Genomic DNA, 12,156 nt, shown 5'->3' with positions numbered 1-12,156 from the left:
TGCCCACTATGGGGAGCTACAGTTCATTGAGAGAACCATGAATGCCAACATATACTGTGAGATACTGAAGCAGAGCATGATCCCCTCCCATCATACTCCAACATGATAACACCCAAGAAAACCTCCAAGATGACCACTGCTTTTCTAAAGAAACTGAGAGTAAAGCTGCTGTACTGGCCGAGCATCTCCAGACCTAAACCCTATTGAGCATTTGCGGGGCCTCCTCAAACAGAAGGTGGAGGAGCACTAGGTCTCTAACAACCACTAGCTTTATGATGTCGTCATGCAGGAGGGAAAGAGAATTTAGCGGCTGCTGTGAAGCTCCAGTGAAGTCCATGCCCAAGAGAGATGAGAAAATGAAAGTGTCGCGGGCGGGGAGGGGACACTGCGCTCACCACGCTCGGGTCCGGCGCTGCTGCTGCTTCGCTTGCTGCTCGGTGGCTCGAGCGGTGGGCCGGATACGGGGACTCGAGCGGCGCTACTCGCCCATGAGTGAAAAGGGGAATGGTTTTGGGGATTTATTGTCCGTGACACCACCCACGGTTGTGGTGAGGTTGTGACACCACCGCTTCTCTGAACGGGGATCCCGGGAGCGATGACAGGGAGCAGCTTGGATGTTGTTTTTCCCCTCTTTGGGTAGGGGGGTTGGATGTCTCGGGGCCCGGTGAGGGAGGATTGGCAGGAGGGTTAGGGGGCCTGGTGAGGTGCAGGGTCGTGGGGGCAGCGCGGTGCCACACGGCACGGTGGTACTCACTCAGCCAATGATGACTGCAAAGTCTCCGGTAAAACAAACGGCTGGATGGACGGGTCCCACAGACGGCTGCAGTGGTTCTTCTCCCGGTAGGTTGGCGGTGACTGCCTTTCCCTGCACCTGTGTTATGTTCTCGGTTCTGGTGGCTTCCCACCGGTAACCCGCTGCCCAGCTTGGATGGAGGCTGAGGGAGCCCCTTTTGCCCGCAGGCTCTGGCCCTGGGAACTGTAGCCTTGGCGGTGACTGTATTTCCCTTCACGGTTTGAGCGGTTGCCTTCAATCGGGTCTTGACTGCTGGGAAACCCCGGAGGTTCCCTTCGCTAACGGATTTGACCGGTTTTACGGCGACTTCAAGCCTGGTCGGGGTCCGTAGGCCCTGCCGAATGGTGCTGGCTTCTCTTCGCTCCCCGATCCGGTACCGGCGGGCCACCGCCCGTCCCCGGTCCTTACGGTTCGCGTCAATCAGCCCCTCCTGCAGACGGTCACCACCGTCTGCCAACCTTGCTGTATGTGCCCGGGCCACGCACCCGGACACCGTCAGTCTGCTCCGCTACCACTTAACTCCTCCACTCCTCAAACTCTCCACTTCAACTCTCTCCTTTTTCCGCCTCCAGGACTGGGAACTCCTCGGTGGGTGGGGCCAACCACCTGGCTCCACCCCCTCGTGTGGACATCAGCTCCTGGAAGGAGGCAACAAGGATTTTTGTCTGACTTTGATGTGCCTAGCCGGGGTGTAGGGTGTGTTGTTGCAGTACCTGTGACGTGCTGGCTTGTCCAGGGTGCCACAAAAGCAAATAAAAAGATTTTTTTTTTTTTTTTGACCACTGACAGATTTTTGGCACGACTCACTTCCACAATTATGTATGGTGATGGGGGGTCAATATTTGGCAAATATTCTTTTAGGGTAAGGTAGGGAAGAGTTGACGAGGAGCGGGGGGCACCCAAAACATCATGGTGCAACTCCGCTGGTAGGTAGGTGACAGTGAGGGCTAATTGTCAGATAGCGCCCCTCATAATCATCATAATTCTTGAAAGGATCGGTGAATACTGTCACCCTTTTCACCACTACCCTGTTTTCTGTACCTTATTTTTTGTGTTGTGCACCCCCCCCTTCACTTTACCACGGTCTGGTAGGACTATATTGATGGTTCTAGGGTATACTGTTTTAATTAGTATTAAATAAAGTAAAGTATTTTTTTTAGGGGATTCTTTCTTTGGTCTTTATATCAAGAGAGATAAGGCCATGCTTGAATATAATGGTGGCCACTCAAAATATTGACACTTTGGTCATTTTCACTTAGGGGTGTACTCACTTCTGTTGCCAGCAGTTTAGACATTATTGGCTGTGTGTTGAGTTATTAAGGGTACTTTCACACCTCCGGTTTTTCTTCTGCGGCACAATCCGGCACTTTGCAGGAAAATCGCAACCGGTTTTTTGTGCTGCCGGTTGCGATTTTCCTGCATAGACTTTAATTAGTGCCGCATGGGCTTGCGTTCCATCCGTTTTTTGCCGCATGCGGCAGATTTAGCCGATGCGGCGGCCGGATGGAACGTTGCCTGGCACGTTTTTTCGTGCGGCAAAAAAAACCGCATCGCGCCGCATTCGGCCGATGTGGCGCATCTCTCAATGCATGCCTATGGCGGCCGGATGCGGCGCGATGCGGCAAATACCGCATCCGGCCGCCGCATGCGGTTTTTGCCACTGCGCATGCTCAGTAGCATGCCGCAAGCGGCAAAAACCGGGCGGGCCGCATGGGAAAAACTTATGCAAAGGATGCGGTGTTTTCACCGCATCCGTTGCATAGCTTGCACAGCCGGATTGAGCCGCAGGGCTCAAGCCGGATGTGTGAAAGTAGCCTTAGAGGTCACCAAATATACACTGTTAAGGCCGCTTTACACGCTGCGACATCGCTCAAGCGATCTCGTTGGAGTCACGGAATTTGTGACGCACATCCGGCCGCTTTAGCAATGTCGTTGCGTGTGACACCTATGAGCGATTTTGAATTGTCGAAAAAACGGTCAAAATCGCTCATCAGTGACATGCCCCCCTATTCTCGATTATCGCTGCTGCTCGGTGTACGAAGTAGTTCGTCACTCCTGCGGCAGCACACATCGCTATGTGTGACACCGCAGGAACGAGGAACCTCACCTTACCTGCGGCCGCCCGCAATGAGGAAGGAAGGAGTTGGAGCGGAATGTTACGTTCCGCTCATCTCCGCCCCTCCGCTTCTATAGGGCGGCGGTTCGGTGACGCTGCTGTGACGTCGCTGTGACGCTGAACGAACCGCCCCCTTAGAAAGGAGGCGGATTGCCGGTCACAGCGACGTCGCAGAGCAGGTAAGTGCGTGTGACGCTGCTGTAGCGATAATGTTCGCTACGGCAGCGATCACACGATATCGCATGTACGATGGTGGCGGGTGCTTTCGCACTCGACATCGCTAGCAATTGCTAGCGATGTCGTGGTGTGTAAAGCGGCCTTTATACAAACTGTACACTGACTACTTTACATTGGATCAAAGTGTCAGATCTTCAGTGTTGTCTCATGGAAAGATACAATAAAATATTTACACAAATGTGAGGGGTGTACTCACTTTTGTGATATACTGTTTATAAAATATGTTGTTTTCACATTATTTCATGTAAAAAAAAAAAAAAGACAGATATGAGATAGATAGACAGACAGACGCTTTATGCACAGTATTTGCAAATCATGGAAATGTTTAGATTTTGTATTTCTATTTTTTTTCTCCTTTTAGTCCACAGAATATATTACTAGTAAACTCTGCAATGTGTATTCATTTGCTCAGTTGCAGTAGAAAAAGAATAAGATCTGGGCATCAATACGTACGACTTCACCGTCATGAATATGGAATATGCTCTTAGGAAGTGTGACAGAAACAGCCTTGTGCTAATAAAGCAGATGTAGCGGTCACCATTGGATGAGTCGCAGACGTAACCTCTATAAAACTTCACTTACATTAATACAGGGATTATCTTGCAATAAACAATACAAATTATGAATCGGCAATGTGCTACAATATGGGGCACTGTATATATACATACAGGATTTTAGTAGATGATGTGAGAGGTCAGTCTAAAGCGGGCTTTACACGCTACAATATATCTTATGAGGTGTCGGCGGGGTCACGTCATAAGTGACGCACATCCGGCATCGTTAGTGACCTAGTTGCGTGTGACACCTAGATTGTTCGCAAAAACGTTGATCGCATACACGTCGTTCATTTTCTAAATATTGTTCGTCTTGTTGAACGAAACCGGTGTATTGTAACGTTTGACACCCTGCCAACGACGAGCCTCATCGTTCTTATGTAAGTCATATGCGACGCGAGCGTGTCTTTACACGCCATGCCTCACGCCCACCACTATGATTGGTGTTACCAACTGCGTAACGAAAAAAACAAAAAAATTACCTTAAAATACGCAAACACAAAAATGAAATCAGCACAGGAACCAAGACCACAGAACGCACGTGCGTCACCGGTATTTGTGTAACAACTCTGCCGCAGATGAAGCCTTTTATAGTCAAGACGACCAAACGCAAACATTAGGTGAACAGAAATGAAGAAATTAAGGACGTATGTGCGTGGGTAGGGCGAGACTTCACACACGCAAGGGTGTAAACTATGTGCGAAGCTACGACTCTTTCATTCCCGGAAAAGGGGAGTAATATGCTGGTGTCATCGTAAACACGATCTCCTAGATCTAACGAGATATTGATCGATGTGGCATCATGTAGAATATGCACGTGTGACGGCTCCTAGATGACCTATGTACGATCTCTGGAGATCGCATATACGACCTGGGCGTGTCCCATCGCATACGAGATCGCATATGAAATTGTAGCGTGTAAAGCAGCCTTTAGTCACATCACTAATAGGAATCTGTGATGTAGAAAAAACGTCTATGAAAAGTGCTGTTTATCCTCTCCAAAATACACTCCTCAACATTGTGCCAAACTCAGGCGACTTTTCAAAGCTTTTTATGGGCGCAAAAGCTTTGATGAATATGTGACGCCCTGGACCCCCAGGGGTCACAGAATAACACCACATACACACACCCCCTCCCCTGGTTAGGTGACACCAGTCAAACAAAATCCTTGTTGTCCACACCAGGTGTGGTGGAGCCAGGCGGTTGACCCCACCCACCGAGGAGTTCACAGGCCTGGAGGTGGGAAAAAAAAGCAGTTAGTTGAGTTAGTTGGGTTGTGGAGTTGAGAGTGGAAGTGAGAGGAGTAAAGACTGTGTGTGTCTGGGTTGGAGCCCAGGCACAATCAGCACGGTCGGCAGATGGTGGTGGCCGTCTGCAGGAGTTGGTGGAGGTCAGCGGAACCGATGGACCTGGGTCGGGCGGTGGCCCGCCTGTACCGAACCAGGGAGCAGATTGAAGCCAAGCACCAAGGCAGGGTACTCAGACCCCGACTAGGCTAGGAGCTGCCGAAAAGGTCAAATTCTCTGATTGCGGTCTGGACCTCAGGGGTTCATTCCCAACCAAGTCCCGTCAGAAGGCAACAGCCCAACCCGTCCGGATAAGAGCCACCGCCAAGGGCCAGAGATCCAATGGCCAGCGCCTGTGGGCAACCGGGCTCTGCCGACATGTACACGCCGGGGAGCGGACTACCCGTGGGAAGCCATAAGAGTCAAATATACATACATAGGTGCAGGAAATGACAGCCACCACCAACCCGTCCGGGGAGAGTGAGAACACCGCAGCCGACTGTGGGCTCGGTCCATCCAGCCATTTGGTTTACCAGAGACTTTGTCCTTCTGTGTCTGAGTGAGTACAACAGTGCCATCCGGCACAGCCCTGCATTACAACATTGCACCCGCGCCGACGCTGCCTCCCCGCATCGGCACCTGCACCTATACCTTCTACCCACTCCCCAACCGGGGCCCCGGGACCAACAGCCCCTACCCACGGAGGGGTCAACACCTTCGCTGCTCTTCGCCATCGCTCCCGGGATCCCCCGTCACCAGCAGCGGTGGTGCCCACCATCACCACAACCCGTGGGTGGCGTCACGACCGACATCCCCAAACATCCCACCACTAACCTCGCTTTTTCACTCGTGGGCGAGGAGGCGCTGCTCGAGCCCCGGGTCCGGCCCCATGCTTGAGCCACCGAGGAGCAGAAGCACCGGACCCGAGCGCCGGCGATCCCAGACGAGCGGCGTTTCCACTCCTCCGCCCGCGACAACTAGGACCCACAATTTCTATGCTATACACAGTTTACAAGCATCCCTGAAACCTACAAATGTATCCCTCCTCAAGAGAGCCTGTTCGGAAGGGCAATTTTGGGTTCTGGTTGAGTCCGGATGCAAGCTGAGACCAGCAGACACACTATATGCTTTACCTGCTGCACAACCTGTGACTACAATTCCGTCACTTCAAGAGCTAAACTCTGTGCGACTGTACTGTATTCATATTGAAATCATAAAAAAAAAATATTTTTTGGGCAGGCTATAATGTCACGGTATGATTGCAGGTGTCACGCAAGGAACAAGAGGACCCCCAGTGAGCGGGAACACCAGGGTAATATGACACTGGGGAAAGGCAGGACCCCCAACGAGCGACACAACACAAAGGGTACACGAGGCAAACGATATAATAGTAGGTCCAGGTTTTATGGAGACAGGAGAAAGGACACTTTCTAACACTCAGCTGAGTGAGATCCCTGCACTCCCTGGTGTCCCTAGACAGGTTCTTCTCCCCTTACGCCAATCTAGTAACAACCTCACAGCTATGCAGCAACAAGCTCCTTTAACATGAGCTATAGCTGGCATAGGGAGGAGTAAGGAGCAGATATTAATAGCAGAAGGGATTGGCTGCACCTGAGGTTATAACTACCTGTTAGATCACTGCAGGATAGAAATGCACCTCAACCCCTTCAGTACCGGATGGAATTAAGTATGCTCCAACTAAGTATTGTTACTTTTTTTTAAAAAAATATCTTTAAAAGGTAGTACAGCAGAAGAAAGTATGAAAAAAGTGTCAACAGTAGACACCATTAATTGATTACAAAAAGAATCTGTCAGTTCATAATAGTAATCCTGATAACATTAATTCATGACAGAATATCATATATTCCCATAAAGAATTTTTACACAAAGGAGGATACAGGTTATTAAATGTGTTTTGCAACCGTGATTAGATGGTATTGATTAAGCAGGGATGTTCAAAGTGACTAAATAATACAAGAAAGGGCTTAAAATAGAGCCCAAAGTAATCAAGAGACAGTAGTAACATCAAAGGACATGCCTGCTGGAAGGAATATCATACACAGTGCAAAATTGGATTATAGCCTCACCAGTCACACCCTGACGCGTTTCGCTGTGGCTTTCTCCAAGGGCGCCCTTGGAGAAAGCCACGGCGAAACGCGTCAGGGTGTGAATGGTGAGGCTATAATCCAATTTTGCACTGTGTATGATATTCCTTCCAGCAGGCATGTCCTTTGATGTTACTGTCTCTTGATTACTTTGGGCTCTATTTTAAGCCCTTTCTTGTATTATTTAGTCACTTTGAACATCCCTGCTTAATCAATACCATCTAATCACGGTTGCAAAACACATTTAATAACCTGTATCCTCCTTTGTGTAAAAATTCTTTATGGGAATATGTGATATTCTGTCATGAATTAATGTTATCAGGATTACTATTATGAACTGACAGATTCTTTTTGTAATCAATTAATGGTGTCTACTGTTGACACTTTTTTCATACTTTCTTCTGCTGTACTACCTTTTAAAGATATTTTTTTTAAAAAAGTAACAATACTTTTAAAACAATAAAATTTATATATTTCTATGCATTCGTTTGTGTTTTTTTCTAGGTAGTATTTTAGGTTAAAGTTTTGCCACTGTGTTACTACCCGGTTATACTAGCATTTGAACTGGCTTGGTATGGTTGGTGGCCAAATTGTAGGTTAATATGCTCCAACTAAGAGTAAATGGCGAGTGGGCACTAAAGCGGATCTATGATCCACAATGCGGCGCTGTGACCTTCTGATCCCAGAACGCCTGAGATCACATCAGGCCGTGACACAGTCATGACATATACACACAATGTCTATGCTATATACACACAATAACTATGCTATATACACATAGTGTCTATGCTATATACGTACGGTGTCTATGCTATATACGCAGTGTCTATGCTATATATGCAAATCAGAAAGGTTCGTAGAGCCTCTGTTAGGAGTCTCAACACAGAAAATAGCCAGATATTCCTCCGGGAAGGACCTAGCCAAGGAGTGGCTCTTTTTAGGAGACCACCATATTAAGTGGCCCTTTTAGTCAATATCCAACTCTTGACAAGGTTAAAGATATGACAAGGGAAATACCAAGGTCAGGTATCCATCCACAGACAGCTGTTTCGGGGTATTGCCCCTCATCAGTGTGGAGTAGGATTCTGGCCAGGTGGGAGCAATGCCTAGTAGACCAGCAAGACAAAACAATCACTGATCTCTGAGAGACCAGCCAGAGAAAACACTGCCGGCAGCCAGCAAAAACGCTCAACACAGTGAAATCCTAGGTGCATTCCCCCCTGGGAAATATGCAAATCAAAAAGGTCTATGGAGCCTCTGTTAGGAGTCTCGACACGGAAAATAACCAGATATTCTCTGGCTGGTCTCCCCGAGATCAGTGATTGTTTTGTCTTGCTGGTCTACTAGGCATTGCTCCCACCTGGTCAGAATTCTACTCCACACTGATGAGGGGCAACACCCCGAAACAGCTGTCTGTGGATGGATACCTGGCCTTGGTATTTCCCTTGTCATATCTTTAAACTCGTCAAGAGTTGGATATTGACTAAAAGGGCCACTTAATATGGTGGTTATGGTGGTCTCCTAAAAAGAGCCACTCCTTGGCTAGGTCTTTCCCGGAGGAATATCTGGCTATTTTCCATGTCAAGACTCCTAACAGAGGCTCCACGGACCTTTTTGATTTGCATACTTCCCAGGGGGCAATGCACCTAGGATTTCACTGTGTTGAGCGCCTTCGTTGGCTGCCAGCAGTGTTTTCTCTGGCTGGTCTCCCCGAAATCAGTGATTGTTTTGTCTATGCTATATATGCACAGTGTCTATGCTACATATACAGCATCTATGCTATATACATACACACAGTGTCTATGCTATATATACACAGCTTCTATGCTACATACACACAGTGTCTATACTATATATACACAGCTTCTATGCTATATACACAGTGTCTATGGTAGATAAACGCAATCTAAATGCTATATCGACATACAGTGTCTAGGCGAAACACGTGTCTATCCTATTTATAAGGCTGGCATGATCTGTGCAGTTTATTGTCTGTAAAGGCAGGCAATCGACAGACTAACAGACTAACTGGGGTCAAAAATCTAATACATAAGAGGAAGCCTGAAAAATATTTTAATGCAGTTATCAATGTAAACGGCAGCTAGAATTTTTTGTATTTTTGTGAGGTGACACAAGATTACATGACTTCATGATTTTTTATTACATACATTTTTTATTGAACATTTTCGACAATCAAATGATTGAGGCAACAAAAAGCCTAACACTTCTCTATTGTAGATGAGAAAACAATAAGAGTAAACACAGTAACCTAAAATTTGGTGTAACTAGAAAAACAAAGAGTAAAAATATTTAAACTGAGATGCAAATGTATTATAGATAGGTGGTGAAAGATGCTGAAAATTTCCAGTTACAAAAATACACTTACTGGAGGCAGACACCCAGATGCAGTCTACTATGTCTGGGTGTCTGCCTCCAACAGCCGTATACTCCCGAAAATGGTGCATGAAAGAACACAGGGTAACTCCGTCTGCACCATTATAGTAAGTGGCCCCACCGGCGCATGCGTCCGAAACCCGTTTCGCGGGTGGTCCGGACGGAAGCCCTGATGGGCCCACTGAACGGGGAGAGGAACGCAGTGTAGAAAGGGAAAAATAAAGGAAGGACTTTTTGCTAGATCCACTTATTGACTCAAACAATTTACAAAAAAGTGAAGTAGCATGTGTGAAACCCCCCATATGATATGTGTACATGACGTCTTTAAGACACTGGTGGACCTACCAAGGTTTTCGTAGGCAAAGCTTGGTGCCAGAAGCTCGGAGCCAGTTGTCTTATCTAACTAATCAGGTGTGAAAATAATACTATACAATAAAACAAATATAACAAATAAAACTGTTCAAGCACCAAATACTATAAATTGACATCTTAGCTCAACTTTTGGTCCAAAAAATACACACGAAAAAACTGCCATAAAAACCGGTGTGTGTGACACCAAAGTCGTACACTCTTGTGGTCCCGCTCTCAGATAGTCTGCAATTAGATAGACTTTTAGGCCAGAGTCACACTTGCGAGTGCCTTGAATCACCCGGCATGGACTCACACTCTCCGGACAGGAGCATCTCAGCTGCATAGACATACATGCAACCGACCCGCTCCTGTCAGGAGAGTGCGAGTCTGTGCCGGATGATTCAATGAGAGACTCGCGCGAGTTACACGCGAGGCACTCGCAAGTGTGACTCTGGCCTTAGCAGAAGACCGGACAACTCATTAATCAAACTTGAAAAATGAAAAAACAGGAAGCACAAACTTAGAAAATATATTTTTTTTTTTGCATACGAGAAAAATATATATCACACTGATGGTAAAAATGGACACACAACCAAAAGTGGCTGAATCTTGTATCCAGCACACTAATGGTCCATTTTTTTTTCTTCTACGCAAAAAAAACAAACAAAACTGACATCTGAAAAAAGCTAAATTAGTTTATGTCAAAAGAATAACAATATTGAAAGGAATCGGTCACCAGGTTTTTCCCACCTAATCTGAGAGCAGCATAATGAACAGAAATAGAGCCTGATCTAGCCTTGTATCACTTACTGGGTTGTGTGCTGTAGTTTTGATAAATCACAGGTTTTTTTTCAGTTGGAGCCAGGTAGTCCACCATATTCATGAATTCTGCACAACCCCGCTCCCACCACTGATTGTCAGCTTTCTACCTATGCACAGTGTACATAGAAAGCTGCCAATCAGTGGTGTGGGCGGGGTTATACAGAGCTCAGCATTCCGAGAACGGTTAGATCTGCAGAGAAAAGTGATTTTATCAAAACTGCAGCAAGCAGCTCAGCAAGTGACACATTGCTGGAATCAGGATCTCTCCCCCTACGTTATGCTGCTCTCAAATATGGTAGAAAACCCTTGTGACAGATTCCTTTTCCGTTGAATAACATACTAAATATTGAGTTACAAAGCTATAAGAGTACACCATGGACAGCTTTCATTAGTCCAGGTCTTTCTGTAATATCTGTTCTAGGCATTTACCAAATTCTTCAATTATCATCCGCTCCGCAAAGCTAGCTGAATACCGTTCTCTTTCGGCTACTTCAGCCCGTGCTAAAAGACAGGCACATGTTGCTCTCACAACTTCTAATGAAGCGCAAGTCCGTAAAATACTATAACAAAGAATAACATTACTGTAATTGATGTGCAATGCCTCGTGTATAATTCACATTGATGCATCAAGTCGATAATTCACTAGTTCTACTTCTTTTAAAGGAAAGGCGCTTAACCAGTAACATGCCAGGCTATTGATTCTTTCACTTTTTTTACATATTTTTTGGGGCTTTATGTTATGAACTTATTTTTTACTTCTTTTTAAATCATTATGTACTCCTTAAGGTCAGCAGACACTTTTACAAGACATTTTAGAAAATAAGCCAATTGTTTGAAAGTCGAATTCACCAGATTCTCAGAATTTTGGCAGGAACTTTGATTTGCATATAATTGATTGCTGCAAATTGAAAGTACTCCAAATCCTCTGCAAATTGAAAGTACTTCAAATCCTTTGCAAATTGAAAGTACCCCAAATCCTCCGCAAACTAAAAGTACCCCAAATCCTCTTCAAATTGAAAGTACCCCAAATCCTCCACAAATTGAAAATACTCCAAATCCTTTGCAAATTGAAAGTACCCCAAATCCTCCGCAAATTGAAAATACTCCAAATCCTTTGCAAATTGAAAGTACCCCAAATCCTCCATAAATTGAAAATATCCTAAATCCGGCAAAAATTGAAAGTACCCCAAATCCTACGCAAATTGAAAGAACCCCAAATCCTACACAAATTGAAAGTACCCCAAATCCTACACAAATTGAAAGAACCCCAAATCCTACACAAATTGAAAGTACCCTAAATCCTCCACAAATTGAAAGTACCCCAAATCCTCCGCAAATTGAAAGTACCCTAAATCCTCCGCAAATTGAAAGTACTCCAAATCCATTGCAAATTGAAAGTACTCCAAATCCTTTGCAAATTGAAAGTACTCCAAATCCTCTGCAAATTGAAAGTACCCCAAATCCTCCGCAAATTGAAAGTACCCCAAATCTTCCGCAC

The 12,156-nt window shown here is 46.0% G+C and overlaps 1 protein-coding gene across 1 annotated transcript in view; it reads right to left on the bottom strand.

Annotated features, from left to right (window-relative positions):
* Positions 1-10,660: 10,660 nt before the first annotated feature.
* LOC142254963 (tesmin-like) overlaps positions 10,661-12,156 on the bottom strand; it is a 115,912-nt gene continuing 114,416 nt past the window's right edge. Inside the window, exon 13 of the mRNA XM_075326367.1 lies at positions 10,661-11,218. Coding sequence (XP_075182482.1) covers positions 11,047-11,218 — 172 coding nt within the window. The 3' untranslated portion in view covers positions 10,661-11,046. The remainder of the gene's footprint in view (positions 11,219-12,156) is intronic.

The sequence above is a fragment of the Anomaloglossus baeobatrachus genome, chromosome 10, assembly GCF_048569485.1.
Source record: "Anomaloglossus baeobatrachus isolate aAnoBae1 chromosome 10, aAnoBae1.hap1, whole genome shotgun sequence".
Taxonomy (NCBI): Eukaryota; Metazoa; Chordata; class Amphibia; order Anura; family Aromobatidae; genus Anomaloglossus; species Anomaloglossus baeobatrachus.
The sequence above is the reverse complement of the archived record's forward strand: the minus strand, read 5'-3'. Positions and strand labels throughout refer to the sequence as shown.